Source organism: Lissotriton vulgaris, chromosome 1_1 (genome assembly GCF_964263255.1).
Source record: "Lissotriton vulgaris chromosome 1_1, aLisVul1.2, whole genome shotgun sequence".
NCBI classification, from domain to species: domain Eukaryota; kingdom Metazoa; phylum Chordata; class Amphibia; order Caudata; family Salamandridae; genus Lissotriton; species Lissotriton vulgaris.
The window spans coordinates 1,873,571,677-1,873,587,419 of NC_141685.1; the positions used below are offsets into that span (position 1 = coordinate 1,873,571,677).

The 15,743-nt window shown below is 47.5% G+C and overlaps 1 protein-coding gene across 7 annotated transcripts in view; it reads left to right on the forward strand.

Moving 5' to 3' along the window:
- The window catches only part of ST7 (suppression of tumorigenicity 7), a 579,549-nt gene that overhangs the window by 162,080 nt on the left and 401,726 nt on the right, over positions 1-15,743 (forward strand). For 2 of the 7 annotated variants that reach the window (XM_086919399.1, XM_086919407.1), the window contains exon 1: positions 14,587-14,830. The exons of 3 other annotated variants lie outside the window; for them this stretch is intronic. In XM_086919399.1, coding sequence (XP_086775525.1) covers positions 14,809-14,830 — 22 coding nt within the window. In that variant the 5' untranslated portion in view covers positions 14,587-14,808. Of the gene's footprint in view, positions 1-14,344; positions 14,831-15,105; positions 15,131-15,743 lie in introns of those variants that run through there. 2 more of the 7 variants (XM_086919402.1, XM_086919400.1) reach the window with 2 other exon arrangements.

Here is a 15,743-nt window from a genome sequence, read left to right on the forward strand (position 1 = left end):
CCCTGCGTATGTTATGTTGCAGTAGTTGAACCGTGTAAGTCAAAGTCAAAGTCAAAGTCAAAAAGTTTTTATTTGTACTGGTACTCAACCGAGGACCACAAATATAATTCAACATATACATAGTAAAAAAGTTTGAACCGTGTAAATTCATCCCAGCATCTTACGTTGGGAGAGTAAAAAGTTCCTGTGCATCTTCAGTTGATGATTGTTGCTCTCGTCAACTACTGTGATCTCATGCAGCACTAAGAAATCTTTGTTGCATGGTAACCTACATTTTGTACTACCTGGCCCGGAGATGGGACACCTCCTAGTGTCTTCAACCACTGAAAACTGTTTGTGTTGCTTGTAGTCAGGATTTCACTTTCCCTTCATTTAAGTGAGAAATGTTTTCCTTCGTTTATTGGTTGATGTTCTCCAGTCAGTATTAATTTCCTGGTCTGAAAGATTGCCCTAGCGGAGGTGAATTTGAATATCCTATGCATACATTTGGAAATGCAGTCAGTAAAGGAAGACGATCTGAACACGCTCGCCATAGTAGAGATTAAAAATCAAATGAATGGTGTAAAGCCTTGGAGAGCATCGCAATCTATGGGTTTTAAAGCCACAAATGCTGATCCTGTTTTGATTTGTTGCATGTGATCTGAAATGAGTGACTGGCATCATTGGAGCACCGTAAAAAAACAAATCACAAAAGCTCCCCCTGCCACTCCTCACTTCAAGAAGTAAATCAGACCAGCACTCTCTTTAGATAAATCCAACCTTTGGGTTTATTGCGATACAATTTCACAATGTTATGTTCTGTTGTCTATTTTAGAAATGTCAACAAATGCTGCTACACTTCTAAACAAAAGCAGTGCGTGCCTCGTTGGTTCATGTGACAGCCAACAATTTAAAACCCTCTAAGGTGGTAAAATAGTGTTGCACCAGCTCTTCAACCTCTTAGGACACCAGTCGGCCAAGAACTGTGACATAGACTGTGCTATAATTTGGCTCTCTTAGTAATCGCTTTTAATAAAGACCTTCAGTACTGCTGGTACTGGCTGAAATACTCATTACCTCCAAGGTCAGTAATACTGAGCCCCTCATAATGAGTGCCCAACTAAGGACTGCAGGAAGGACACACAGCTCTTCTTGCTCAGTCATTCAGTGACGCGTGTATTCTATAAATTCATACATTAAGCATGTCTACTCTGTTAGGTGAACAGAGATACAAATGGGATCTGGGGGACATACTTTCAAGATTTCAGAAACCTTGGTTTTAGAACTCAGAAAGTCTGTTGAGAGAAATGAGAGGGTACATGCAGGGCTCAAGAGGGGTAGGATCTGTGGGACCCGATGTACCCATACTTTTTTCAAATTTAACAAAAAACGGTGTCCTACTTTTTATTAAAAGACAACCATCCCTGGGTGGTTAATTCCGACAGTTGAGATGCTTCAACTGAAGTGGAAGGAAGGGAGTCTCGTGTGTGTGAAGCAGAGGGAGGAACAGACAGCCAAACAAGAAGCAAGCCTTCTTGTCAGGTTGCCTGCTGCCTGAAAGAAGTGTAAATGTGTCCAGTTGGTTCATCTGCAAATGTAAATCCTTCTTGAAGTTGGTATCTACTTTAATTGATGGTGTCACTTGAAGCTTTGTGATGACAACGATATATTTCTCATGGCAGCTATACAACTATCATTATTTAATTCCAGGTATTAACCAGGGTTCATGTAGGCCCTAATCCTTCTCAAATTGGAGCGCACTTAGCGTTTAGCATTCTTAGTGCGCTCTGATTTGGGAAGGATTAAGGCCTACATGGACCCGGGTTAATACCTGAAATGAAATCATTAGCGTTGCGTAGCTGTTACGAGATATTGTCTTAACATTTACTGGTTTTAACATTGGAAAAAGATTGCATTCGATACCTCCATGGTCCAACATCGTAGCTCTCAACCTAACAGGGTGGACCAGTGGCTTCTCATAATAGCACAGTTGTGCTGTTGGCCTGACTCTATTAAGGAAATAAGCCCTGATGAAGCCGAAATTATCGACAAAACATGTGTTGGCTATTGTAAAGAATCAGCTTTGTGAACAAACAAAATAAATGACTTGTGGAGTCCAAGACTTGAAATAATAAATTGACATGTGGAGTCCAAAATCTAAAGAAATACAGCAATTGAAGTCTAATAGTGTGCCTGCCAACTACATATATGTATTAATCAATGTGTGCCAGTTGGGTTTATATGAATTTGTACAGTACCCTGTGCAGGGTTCCTAGTTGTGAATTCAGGCTGAGCATACCTTCCTTGTGTGCACCACTTCTACTTTTCTGAATTTTAATATATTGTGTTAACTGTCAGATGAGCGCTGTGAGAAACCCAGTTTTCTACCCCTTTTATTGTGGTTAAAAAAATATATATATATATATATATAGATATATATATATATATATATGTACATATATATATATATTTTTTTTTTAAAGGTAGTGAAATGCTTTTTATGTGCAATTGTAAAACTGTTTGTACTGAATACCGTCTGTGTATTACTGAAATCCATATTTTGGAAGCACTTTTTTCATCTTAAACCTAAATCTCCTTGCGCTACCATATCTAATAGTGTATGTGATAGTGCATTTCTCACTGACTAGTTTAACTTGCATTATTTTTCATTTAAGGTTTGTTAGTTTATCCGCCATTACCTGAAGTAGAAAGACCAACAAAATAGTTACAGAATATTGTGTTCTTTTTAGCCAGGCCTTTGACTTCGAACCCATGCTCCCAAATCTCCACCCTTGTTACACTCCAAATCACAGTTCCCATACTTTTTTAATGCACTATGTCCACCGGTGTGCATGTGAGAGAGGAAGGCCCTCACATAACTTACAAATTGGGTGAAAGTGGGTGCAAACTTGTGGGCCAACCGCCACACACCTGTCTCAAAGCAATAACCATTCAAAGTTCCTCCAACCCCTGCACCCCTGTCCAGAACGACTCGGCCAACCTGAATCGCAAAAATTGATCTTCACTGCTCCTAAAACCTAATCTGAGGGATGGGCAGGTGGGAAAAAACACTTTGCATCAATAGGGATGGGCTGCCATCATGTCGCCTATCACAAAATGGAGGGTGGCTGCCCAAAATGACGCCTTACATATATCTAGGGCTACATCCTCTTACAGATGTAGCCCACAACAGTGTACAGTCTTGAAGACTGCACCGCTTCATCTCCAAACCCCTGGGGGACAAACCTCTCTCTGGTTGGCTGTCTCCCAAACACCTATTGGGTGAAAGACACATCCCACACCACTGACACTTTTATATATGTGAAAAGGGACGCTTTATTGAAACAAGTGCACATCATAAAACAACCTAGGCATACCGTCTTACAAAATTAAAACCTCATTATACACGTTTGTCAACTAGCATTCCTACCCCCACTTTTAAGTTCCTGTCCCCCCAAATAACGAAACCCTGCAATTATATACATCATTACATACTGCACTCCTGCAATTGTGACATTTTAACTTCCCCTACTGTTTAACATTAAATCTATTAACTAAACTTAACTTCCTATAATGTAACCTTTAACTTCCTGCCTCGCTCTGGTTAGACCTTGTTCACACCCTCCCTTTCTGTCTGGTTCGCCAGTGGCAACAATATCTGTCTCTAAATGCCTGTAAACTTGTGGGCTAACAGCCACCAGTAAAAGGCCCTATCTTGGCTTTTTCTACCCCACTCCCCTATACCCCATTTCCTCCTAACCCTATCCTCATTACTTCCTCTGCTGCCTGGCCAGCTCACCTCTGTATTCTCAATGTCTGCTCTAAAACTTCTGTCACCTCCAACAAATATAATTCCAACACATACCTGGAAAGATGCATCCTATCGCCCCAAATGAAATCTGCAATCTCGTACCTCAAATCAGAATGCTGCACTCGCCCTAACCCTTCTTCTATACTAAACCTTCACATCTCTCTAATAATTTTCTTCCTTACCTTGTCAATTGCTGTCTGATTTGGTAGAAACTCTCCGGTTTCTAATGGAAATGAATTGTGTCCACACAGCAAAACATCCTGACCATTGCGCTTTGACCTCCTTCAGATCTTTCTTCATGGCCCTCAACAAAAACAAACCTTTTTCTACGACCATAACATTTTCACCTAGATGCAATAACAACATATTAGGGGCATTCTTCCCTTGAAACAGCCTGTACAGGGTAGGAATCAGCTCTCTCCAGTACATGCCACTTTTACTATTCCAAACAACACAAAGATCGTTCATGACAAACCCTCAATTTCGTCCATGATGACTCTTTCCGGTCAGTCCATTTTATAAATGAATGCCTCACGATCCATACCGGTAGCCTGCAGACCTGGAACCCAACCTAAAACAGAAAACCGATGTAAGGGATAAAATACAGTAGCTGTTCACTCGAACTCAACTGCACCCATTCAGACATAGGGCTTGAAACAGTTAGAAGACCATCTACTCAGACCCATGATTCTTTCTCTGGACCAGCCCCTCTTGCGCGCCTCTGTGGCCGCCCCAATGCAAACTGAGAGTGTACCGTAGTCTATTGCAACTAACCCCAACTTAAGGATTGCTTTTCTCAATATTTCCAATAGCTGGAAAGGGGTCACAGGCTCCCCTTGACCATGTCTGATTACTACCCCAGAGGAGACCACGCGTTGATCCCATAGTTTCGTACCGAAGGCAACCAGGCTGAAACCTTTCACCGGATACACTGGCGGAAGTACTGTCGTCCCTGTGGTCCGTTTTTGAATGGCACAACTGGGTTCCTACCCCTGTTTCTTGGGACACTCTATCCTTGCATAAGAATTCCCTACTAGCCCTATGTACCAACAGTTCAGACATTCGGAATGCCTCAAAAAACCTATATGTCATTAAAGTGGAAAACAGGATAGCTTCCTGTTCTGGAATGCAAATATCAGGCAAAACCCCAATCACCTTAGTGAAGACTTGCCACATAAGGGCTTCTGCTTTGTTCCTGAATGACCCTGTTCTCTGGCATAGCCGTCAAGCGTCCTCTTACCAAGTTCCCCTACCACCGGAGCATAGCCTCAAAACAGTTTTCAGAAAAAGGAAATACCGGCCAACTTCCCCGCAATGGTAACTCAAGAAAATCCATTCCAATGATGGCCGTCTGAACCCTCGGCTCCGCCGACCCTTTCGCTTTCCTCCCGTGTTGCTACTTATCCTGCGAGCCATCCTGATCTTCTACCGATTTTTCGAATCCAGGAGGCGATCCTGACTTCAACGATGTGCTTCTCGGTGCGCTCACAGCGGTGGAAGCGCAGCGGCGTCCTGCTTCCTCCTTTGTTCTTTATGGCGGCGACCGGGTCTTTCTTCCTCTGTGACGGCAGGCCCTGATTACAACGCCAGCGGTCACTCCACATAGATCGGAGCCGGCCGACGGATGGTAGCGGCTGCACTGTGCTTTCCGTTGCAGTGATCCCGTCTGCTCTGCGCATTTTCGCGCTCGGAGGATAACGCGGCTGTGAGTGCTACAGTGTAACCTCTCCCCAGCTCATGGGCGATTTCCCCAGCTTTTTCGATTCCCAACGCTGCAGTGGATGCCATTTTGTATCGGATACGAGGCGTATGAAGCGGACTACTCCGGGCTGCTCCCGAAGGTACGAGCGATCGCCGCCACTATACTGGACTCGTGTGGGTGCTGGGATGGAGTGTGCTGCCCCTGTGCCCCCGGCCCAGCTTTACTGTGCGGAGCGGCGACGAGACGACCGGCTGACCACCGGGGATGACGGTGACCAGCCCCGAGGACTGCCCCATGTCGGTGTGCCTGGGATACGGCGAGCTGCTGAATTCCCTTTTCCTGAGACACCACTACGGATTGGCGATGTCCTGGGCGCTCTGAGTGCATTGAAAGCTGTCTTGCGTGATAATGCCAGGGAGCTGGGGGGCCGACTGGACGCCATTCCCTTTGATCTGCCCTCGACTGGCCAAGTTTGTTCTCGAGTGCGGGACATTGCGCCACACCCCACAACCGACTGCTGTGGAGTCTCTGCTCAGATGTACACGGCGGCATTGGAGTTACAAGATCCTGATTCTGCCGAGATATCGACTGTCTTCTTTTGGGAATGCTCTGGTGATCGTGGACTTATGCGGCGGCTGGGGAGTCGTCTCCAGACACCATGTCCGGCAGCTCCTTTGTGGTCTATTGGCGGGATTCACTATCTCCTCTTGGAACTGCTACTGCTATTCTGGCCGGCTGATCTTGGAGGATTGTTGCTATGTGTTGTTTCTTTTTGTGTTAACGTAGCACGCATGGCTTTTGACTGGGCCGACTCTGGTGGACGGTGTCCTAATCTGCTGTGTTCATCCCGTCTGCTCCCTCCGTCCACGATGGCCACTGTACAGCAGGGCTTTGTTGACACACCGGACCGTAGGGGGCAAGGTTGAAGATATTTTTCCTTTTTTGATTGCTGACGCTTGCACTGCTGGGATTATGATTACCAATCGGGGGAGTTGAACGTTGATTCTGTATCGGTCTGGGGCTCCGGGGATGGCGGCCGAGAATGCTTATGCTGATTGTTTTTTGGGTATATACGTTTGGCCCTCCTCCGGTCAATATGATTCTTTTCTTTTCTTCCTTATTTCTGCTTCTATATTTCGGGTACTCTTTTTTGGGCGACAGACACACTGCTAGGGGGGGGGGGGTAGGCCATAGCCTCTGCATGCGTGTAGGGTGGAGGGTAGGCGGGGGGGTTTATTTTCTCTGTGTTCGTTTCTATGGGCCTTATTTCTCTTTTTGTTCTCCACCTTTCTTTTCTTGTTTCTTCCTGGGTCAGTGGGATGGACTGGTGTTAGGTGGGTAGCGGCCGGCATGCAACGTATTTTGTGACTGTTTATCCTTTTGTTCTATTCTGATGCCGCCATTTTGATTGAGTTTCTCTGCTTGTTGGAGTTCATTTGGTAGACGTTGCCCATTCATGTCTTCGGGATTGTACGTACACTGATCCTTCTTAATTCTTATACTTTCCTACATATTTTACCAACATTTTTTAAAAATGAACCTTAAATTCTCCTGTTTCTCGGTAGTACTTAGAAATCCAGTGTAACTTAGGTTGATTATTCTTTGTACCGATGTGCTACTGAGTTGAAGTATAGCTAACTACAATGCGCATGAAAATGTCGTGGCCGGCCGGATGGTTGTGGCCCGTATTTGTTATATGATACTGCGCAATAAAGATTTTCAAAAAAAAATTTAAAAAAAAGAAAATCCATTCCGTCAACCACAGAATAAACTGAGCTACATCTTCCACTCATTCCTATTCCCAGCCTCCTACATGCCCCTATGCTGAGAAATTCCTCTCACACCTGAGCATATGCTCTCTGTGTAGATTCAGCCAGAGACCCTACCACCAGCTGGAACAGCCTCTGTCTGCTACTTTCCATAGCTTCTCTGACATGTGCGTCATGACCCTGTCTGCCTCTGTGGCCAGACCATGGAACTTCACCCACTGTGTACGAGACGGGCATCCGCAATGCCATTGTCCACACCAGGTACATATTTTGCCCTGAAATAAATATCCTGCTTTATGCACTCAAGCACAAAATCATGCAGCAAATTCATCACCTGCATATCTCTGGCCGACTGTTGACCACCTGCACCACTACCATGTTGTCGGTGCGAAACAGAACTTTTTTGTGGGCTAAAAAGACCCAACTGAGTGTGATTGGCACCCCCAGTGGGAACAACCTGAGAAAAGCAATGCTGCTACAAGTTCCCACTTTTCTGGCCTATCCTCCACGCATCAATGCCCTTGCCAGTATGAGCCAAAGCCTATACCCCCTGCTGTGTCTAAATATATCTGCACATCCCATTCAAACTCCTGTGACATTCACAGGGGAATGATGCCAAAAAGAAGCACCACATGCGCAAATTCTCCCTCACCCCTGCTGATAGCTGCACATGATCGTGTGGTAGTGACAAACCTGACAGAGCCAATTGTTGCTTCCTACAGAAAGTCCTACCTGCTCGATCCACCCTGCATGCTATGTTGGTGGCCCAAAAGTTCCCGAACTTGACTTTAGCCTTGTTAAGCATTGTGTCCAACAATAATGGCATTTTCAGCTTCTTGGCTGACGGCAACCGTGCTTCCATGACCCTAGGGTCCAGTTCTATCCCCATAAAGGAAAGCGTTGTCTGTGGGCCCACTTTCTTTTTAGGGGCAAAAGGAATTCCAACATCATCCATGAGCTCTTGAAAACTTATCAGCAGGTGCTTGCAGCCTGCAAAGCCAGGTTTGGTGACAAAGAAAAATCATCCAGGTATTGGTTCACCTATTCGTGCCCTATGCAACTAGTAAACGGCCATTGCAGAAATGAACTAAACCGATTGAAGAGCGTGCAGGAAATGGAGCAACCCATTGGAAGAGCTCTGTCCACATACCATTGTCCACCACATTGTATACCTAGCAACTGAGTCATCTGGGTGTAGGGGGCAATAAGCGAAATGCTAAATTTATATCACTGTTTGCCATCTCCGCTCCAGCCTGTTCCACCAGCACCATTGCCACGTCTACTGAGGGATATGACCCAGTTGCCACCTCGTCCTCTATAAAACTTTGCACACTGGGCTAATTCCCCCTCTGTGCGGAGGGGAGGGGGGCCCGCGTGGCGCCGCAGTGCTCGTGACAAGCCCAGCTTGTCATGCTGCACAGTGGAGCTGTGCTCATGATGAGCTGAGCTTGTCACGCCTCCGCCCACTCCCATGGAACGACCCACAGGAGGGGAATTAGGCCCGCGTGGGCGTTCCACAGTAGTTATGACGAGCTCAGCTCGTCATGAGCACAGCTCCACTGTGCCTCATGGCGAGCTGAGCTCGTCATAAGTGTCGAAGGGGTTAAAGTTGTTTACTGATTGTCCCTCCGCCCAAGAAGATGCTGACTAAGCTGAAATTGTCCCTGCTCTTTTTTTGGGAACCACCCATATCGAGAAGACAATTAGGTTCTCCATTGGCCACTCATCAAAAGGCCCCACCATCCTACCCTCTTGCACTTCTTTCTGCTACTTCTCCCGTGACACTTGTGGATGCTCCTTTACTGATTTGAGATGGTCTGCCCATTGCCGTACTCTAGGGCCCACCTATCTTAGACGAAAAACCCACTGTAACCCCTCCCACAAGATTACTGCATTGCCCTTCTTAGGGTATGACCAGAGCCAAAATTTAGTCTGTCCATCTTAACCGGCATACAAGCCTTTACCTCCAGGTCCCTGTGCCCCCTTTCCTTCCTAATAGTTAGCCGCTACACATTGTGGTGCACTAGCACTGCTCCGATTCTGCTGCCAGTGTCATAAATATCCCCCTGTATGTCCCTATTGCTGGCTCTCTGCATTACCATAACAGTGCATGTGAGCGTGCCTCTCAGAGCACTTGGAACATTCATGTCTACACCCTTGAGCACATTCCCTTATTCAAGTCCCAACAGGCCCCACTCGTTCCGCCTTGGCTCTTCGTTGTGGACCCCACCCCTACCTGGGTGGGACAGGTCTAAACGGGCCGATGGGCTATAGGCAAACCCCTAGCAGTGAATATCGTTTTACCAAATTTTGCCAGATCCATTGTGTTGCCATTGGACCAAATCTATTTTACCCACTTTGCCTCAGCGTGTAGAGTAATGTGCACTCTAAATTAATCATCAAACTGTGTCCACGCATAACCCCCAAATGTAATTTGCACTTTTCGTATGATGTCCATGTATTTAAATAGTTTCACACAACGGTTGGGGTACTTCTGACAGTACACAATGGTGTGAAGTAGAAAAGCTGCTGCCCAGATCTCTATTGTCATAGGCACCTGTGGGAGTTTTGCCAGCTCATATTTTCCTCCTTGGACTCTTGCTTGGCCCTCAACTCTCTGTGGAGCAGCTTAAACATTTCCACATGCTACCCTTTGCAAATCTTTTCCTGACATGAGTTACACTCCCAAAGGCTTAGTCACCCCCATGTTGGGGAGTTTCTTTACTTTCAACACCTTGTTCTCCTTGCCCTCCGCTCCTGCTGGCTTCCCTTTCTCCCCATTTGTCACCCTGTCCTCTGTTCCCACTTCATTGCCCTCTGCTTGCTTCTCAGCTGCCGTCCCCTTCCTCTAGTTGTCCGACAGTCCTAGTGCACTCTCCTTCCTGGTCCTCCTTGCCTAATTCATGTGTCTTTCACATATATGTCCTTCCACAGCCTGGTCTCATCCTTCCCCTGCCCACACCCAGCATCCACTCACGTTGACACCATTACTGGAGCTGACCCTGCGACTCCCATCTGCTTACCTGGCATTGAGGTCAGTGCCTGCTGCGAAGCCTTCCTCCTTGCCTGTCCGGCACCCGGGGTCCTTTCTGGTACCGGTTTCATGGCCTGGAAACACTACTCAGGCACTGAATAGCAAGAACCCCTCTGCCCAGACTGCTCCGCACTTTGCTGCTACCACCTCTGTTCCACAGCACACTATATTTACATTCGACAATATTGTTCTCCTCAAGACTGTCCTCCCTATATTCCAATTCTTTGCAGTCCACCAACTCATTAGCCCATTCTCAGCTTTTTCAACCACCACCTCATGTGGCCCATTGCGCACCCCCATGGGGTAAGCTTCTCCTTTTCTCTGGGGTGGGCCGTACCAGACCCTGCCAGGAACACCATCTATGCAGGCCGCCATGACCTGTGTGACTGTCCTCCTGAAGGCACTGTCTGCATGACCTCCATGTGCCCTGATGAGGCCTCACCTGACCTTTTTGTGTCAGTTAAGGCCGGGTCCCACAATGCCGCCCAGTTGGCTGCTTTGCGCGATGCCTTCAATTCACCTTGAGGTGGATGAGCCGCACTGTGCTCTCCGGAATCCATAACCTGCAGATTTCCTGGGACCTGCCAGAAAGAGGATTGGTCTGGTGTGTGAGACCCAAATTCCCCTAACACCTGGACACTACCACCTGCCCAGTCCCGGCTACCCATTAGGGTGTCTGCCCCCTACTCCTGTATTGCCTTACCTCTCCGAACCCCCCATCACCAAACGAATATAATCGCCGATGGGATCTCTTAACTACTGCCATGGCCTCCTCCTGACCATCGTCCTCACTCCATTCGAGCATTGCAGCCAGTAGGGCCAATGCTTGACCCCTCTTTCCTGCCCTGGCAACCTGCAAACACCCTGCTGCCTCTTGGACCACCTACACACTTTTTTCACTCTGCTCCCACAACAGCCCCACCCTTCCGAGGTGAACCTTCAGGCCATTGGGCCTGCCTCCTCCTCTGCACCCTCTCTAGCCAATCCTACAACCCCAGAGACACTTGAGAGTGGCCCCCAGTTATCCTGGACTTCTTATCTGTTCCCCTTCTACAGTCACCACTACTCCTCCTGATGGGGCCAAGTACTTGCACCTCCTGCCCATGCTTATCCTCCACCTCCCAAACTAGTGTGTCCCTTTCTTCATATGGATCTATCCATTGGCACGGGGGCCAATACCTTTCCTTGCTGTTTCATTGCCCCCTCCCAGGGGTATCACCAAGGCCTGCTGCCCCTCCCGCCCCACATTCCCATTGGGGCTGCCGCTGAGCGCGAGATACCCACCATTGTCCCCCCAGGCTCTGTGCCAATGAAGCCCTGCCCCCCACCTCGTCAACATGAAAATTGACGCCCCAATGGGCCAGAAGTCTGCCTGGAGAGCCACCAGAAAACATTTTTACATTTACTGCTGCTGCTCATAATCCACAGCCCCTCAGCCAGCCAACATCTGACCACGTGGGGCCGCTTGGCGCACCCGCGAGTGGCCCCTATCGCCTACCATAGCACGTCCTGCATTGCACTCGGAGGGTGAGGAGCATGCCTTAATGGCAGAGTCTGCCCTGGCCGATGTGCGCCGCATAGGACAGACTGGCATAGAGGCCACATGCGCTCCGACCAAATCCATGCACCCCGCCTCTTTAAAAAGACAGAGCGCTAACGCCACCTTATCTTCTGCCATTTCCCAGGTAATTGAAACGCTACGCTAAACAATTCCTGAAACTAGTGGGGGAAAAAAACATTGCCTACCTAGGGATGGATGTCCCCTATCACAAAATGGTGGATGTTGGCCCAAAAGGGCTCTATCTGTCTATCAAGTGCTACATCATCTAATGGATGTAGCCCAAAACGATGTGCAGTTTTGAAGACTGCACCGCTTCCCCCAAAACCCCGGGGTGGGGGCGGCGGATAGGCCTACCTCCCGTCGGCTGTCCCCCAAGCCCCTATTGTAGCTGTGAACAGGTGCGACAGAGACGGTACATATATCAATAGCTTGGTTTCTAAACATTACAGTTGTTTAAGTAGGGTGAGTAAATTTAGAAGCATTTTCCATTATTTGTGACAGTGTTATATGAAACTTCATATACAAACATAGGATTGATTTTGAAGATTTTAACTTCTTTGCTTGCACACTTTTTTTTTTTAACTGGCAGACGTTTACATATTTTTCAGCAGATTTCGATATTGTTTGTGCAGTTTCATATAGCGCGAACTCCACTGAGAGGTATTGAAGGCTTTACTTGAGCACCGGTTCCATTACACAAGGACACACGTTCATGTTTCGTAGGCACTGGAGACTGAGTGATTCGCCCAGAATCACAGGATGTTGAGCCCATGGGGAGAGTCGTACCTGTTTCCCCAGTTACAAATTCGGCAGATCTGGCCGTTACGCCACCTCAAGTCCCCCTGCTGTGATTAAGGACTTCCCAATCATAAGGGATGCCCTAAATGATCATTCATTTTTCCCCCGGAGTAGCCAATGAAAGCCTAAATCAGTCACCAAGAAACCTATCCAAATTTCAAGTTCTATTGTGGAATATTGCGGGTCTTGCCTCTAAACTAGAAAATCCGGAATGGGGAGCCCACATACATGAAAATGATACCTGCATGTTTCAAGAAACTTGGGCAATGGAGGGCACCCATAGACTAGGTAATTTTAACTTTTTCCTAGCAGCTACTAGTGGAGGGAGGGGCAGACCTGCGGGAGGACTTTGTACATGGATTGGCGTGCATCTGGGTTGCACTGCAAAACAGGTTGAGACAGCTTCACAGGATATACTCTGTGTCATTCTGACCTTTTCTACTAAAGTCAGAGTGGCCATAATTAATGTCTATTCCCGCCCAGTCAGTTAGTTATGGCCAGGAGTCGCCACCCCATGAGCAATTGTCCAGTTCCTTGCACACTATTCCAGAAAATACCCCGATAGTTCTCGCTGGAGATTTTAATTGCCAATATGAATCCCTGAAAGATTTAATGGGAGGGGATCCCAATGAGGAAGACCAATATTGGGCTATACCTGAATTAAATGCTACAGCCACTCGGGCCTGGACCCCATTGGTACTCCAAATGAATACCCTCACACTGACCCATTCGATGAGGGCTTGTTTCTAAACACTACAGTTGTTTAAGTAGGGTGAGTGAATTTAGAAGCATTTTCCATTATTTATGACAGTGTTCTATGAAACTTCATATACAAACGTATGATTGATTTTGAAGATTTTAACTTCTTTGCTTGCATAAATGTTTTTTTTTTAACTGGCAGACGTTTACATATTTTTCAGCAGATTTCGATATTGTTTGTGCAGTTTCATATAGCGCGAACTCCACTCGGAGGTATTGGAGGCTTTACTTGAGCACCGGTTCCATTACACAAGGACACACACGTTCATGTTTTGTAGGCACGGGAGACTGAGTGATTCGCTCAGAATCACAGGATGTTGAGCCCATGGGGAGAGTCGAACCTGTTTCCCCAGTTACAAATTCGGCAGATCTGTCCGTTACGCCACATCAAGTCCCCCTGCTGTTATTGTTAAGGACTTCGCAATCAAAAGGGATTCCCCAAATTACCATTCATTTTTTCCCGAGAGATGTTTTCAGTTTTCTTTGGTTGTGGACTGCTTTGGTCCTCTCGCGTCTCTGGTCGTGCTGCATTCTACACAACAGCCACGTTGCTCGATAAACAATGTCATCCATACGTGGAATGTTCCCATCCGCCTCGTGCGCTCATCTCAAAAAGCTTCACATTATAGACGCCCGTTTGGATTCCTGACTCGGGAACGAGTCCAACAACATTGGATCGTTTATGGTGGAAAACTCGCTCTAGTCCTAAACGGCTCTTGGAAGTTGCACGCCCCAGTCTTGTCGTGCTGCAAGGAAAGAAGCCCTCTGCGCCTTGTGCTTGCAAAATCCATCTACTTACTCCCCTGGCTTGAACAGACATGTTTATTTCAAATTCCTTCCAGGACTATTTTCATAGCAGTGCCCCTGCGCCAGCGCTGCTTCTGCCCGGGGAGGGATTTGCACGTCCAGCTCGCCGCCGTCTACATTGTGTGACAAAGGAATCCCCAATTGAATGGCTGCCCTCCGCTCCAGCCCTCGCCGAGCCCTGGTGCATGCACGGCAGCCGGTCTTTGCAGGGTCCTGACGTCATCCAGTGTGTGCATAAGCCACGCTATTGTCTTACCGCGGGCAGGGGCTGCTGCTGCCCACTGCGGTATCTGGTTTCTGCTACCTATTTCTGTCTCACTGCGTCGCAGGCGGGGCAGCGCCCGGCTTTCCTCGCCTGTCGGATTTGAAACAGCAGCTCATGGTTTGTTTTTGTTTTTTTTTTTCACCCTGGAGGAGACCTTCGCCTCGGTGGCAGGGGGGCAGCCGGCTGCGTGGACGTCTTTTGAGAGCAGTGTCTGGCAGCTGGATGGCTAGAGCTGCCTCGTCTGGCTCCACAACCCCTGCTGCGTAGCAGCCTCGTTTCTCCTCACTCGCCCTCCTCCGCATACCAGCATCTGGGGGACAGCCATGTTCGGAACTGAATCTTCCTGTAAGTAAACGCGCCCGGCTCCTCGAGCCGCCCCCTTTGGATCCGTGTGTTGTCATTCCTACCCTCTCGCACTTTTGGGGGGAAGTAAACGCTGGGCCCTCTCACACCGCTGCAAGCGTGCCCTCCTCCTCCCCTCAGTAATCTCTGAGCGGCAGAAGTCACCCCGTGCTGTCAGCCCGCATTTGTGGAGAGGAGGCAGTGAAAACGTCCAGTCACTTGAATGCTTCCATGGAGGGGATCACATCTGCCAGCAATCCGCCGTGGCCGGCTCAGTAATTAATGCTGCCCAGATGATAATGAGTAGGTTGGAGGATTAGGCTGGAAGGGTTCAAGCGATAATCCCATGCCAGGGTGGGGGAGGTGTCACATTACATCAATATCCATTTTTTCCCCTCATGAATTAGAAAGAATCCTGCCGGGGGACGTGGCATAAAAAAATCGCCAGCTCCTCTTGCTCGTATAATATGTTCATGAAAAATGCCAAACATTGAGTTGATGCAGCGTGGTTTTTCATTGAAACTCGTTCTCAAAATGGGGAGCCGGTGCAGTGTAAGCCCAGCATATAGTAATGTTTACTCATGTACTTCACTATAGCATTTGCTTGTTATTGCATATAATGTGCGTTTAGTGACGTTGCAGGCCCAAAAAAAAATATTCAGACATGCACATGTTTAAAAAAAAAAAAAACAATTGTAAGCGCTGTCAATAGGGCTGTTGGCGACTCGTGTTAGACAGAAGTGTCCGGCTGGCGCTACGCAACACTCTCTGAAAGAACTATTACACATTAGAAGAGTGATATAATAAAAAGTGATTTATTCTTTTTTTGTTTTTTTTAAGAGTGTGATTAGTTTGTAGAGACTGTTCGCTTTTGGTGTCCTCCCACCAGTGGCTGTGCTTGCGTAGCTCGTGGGGT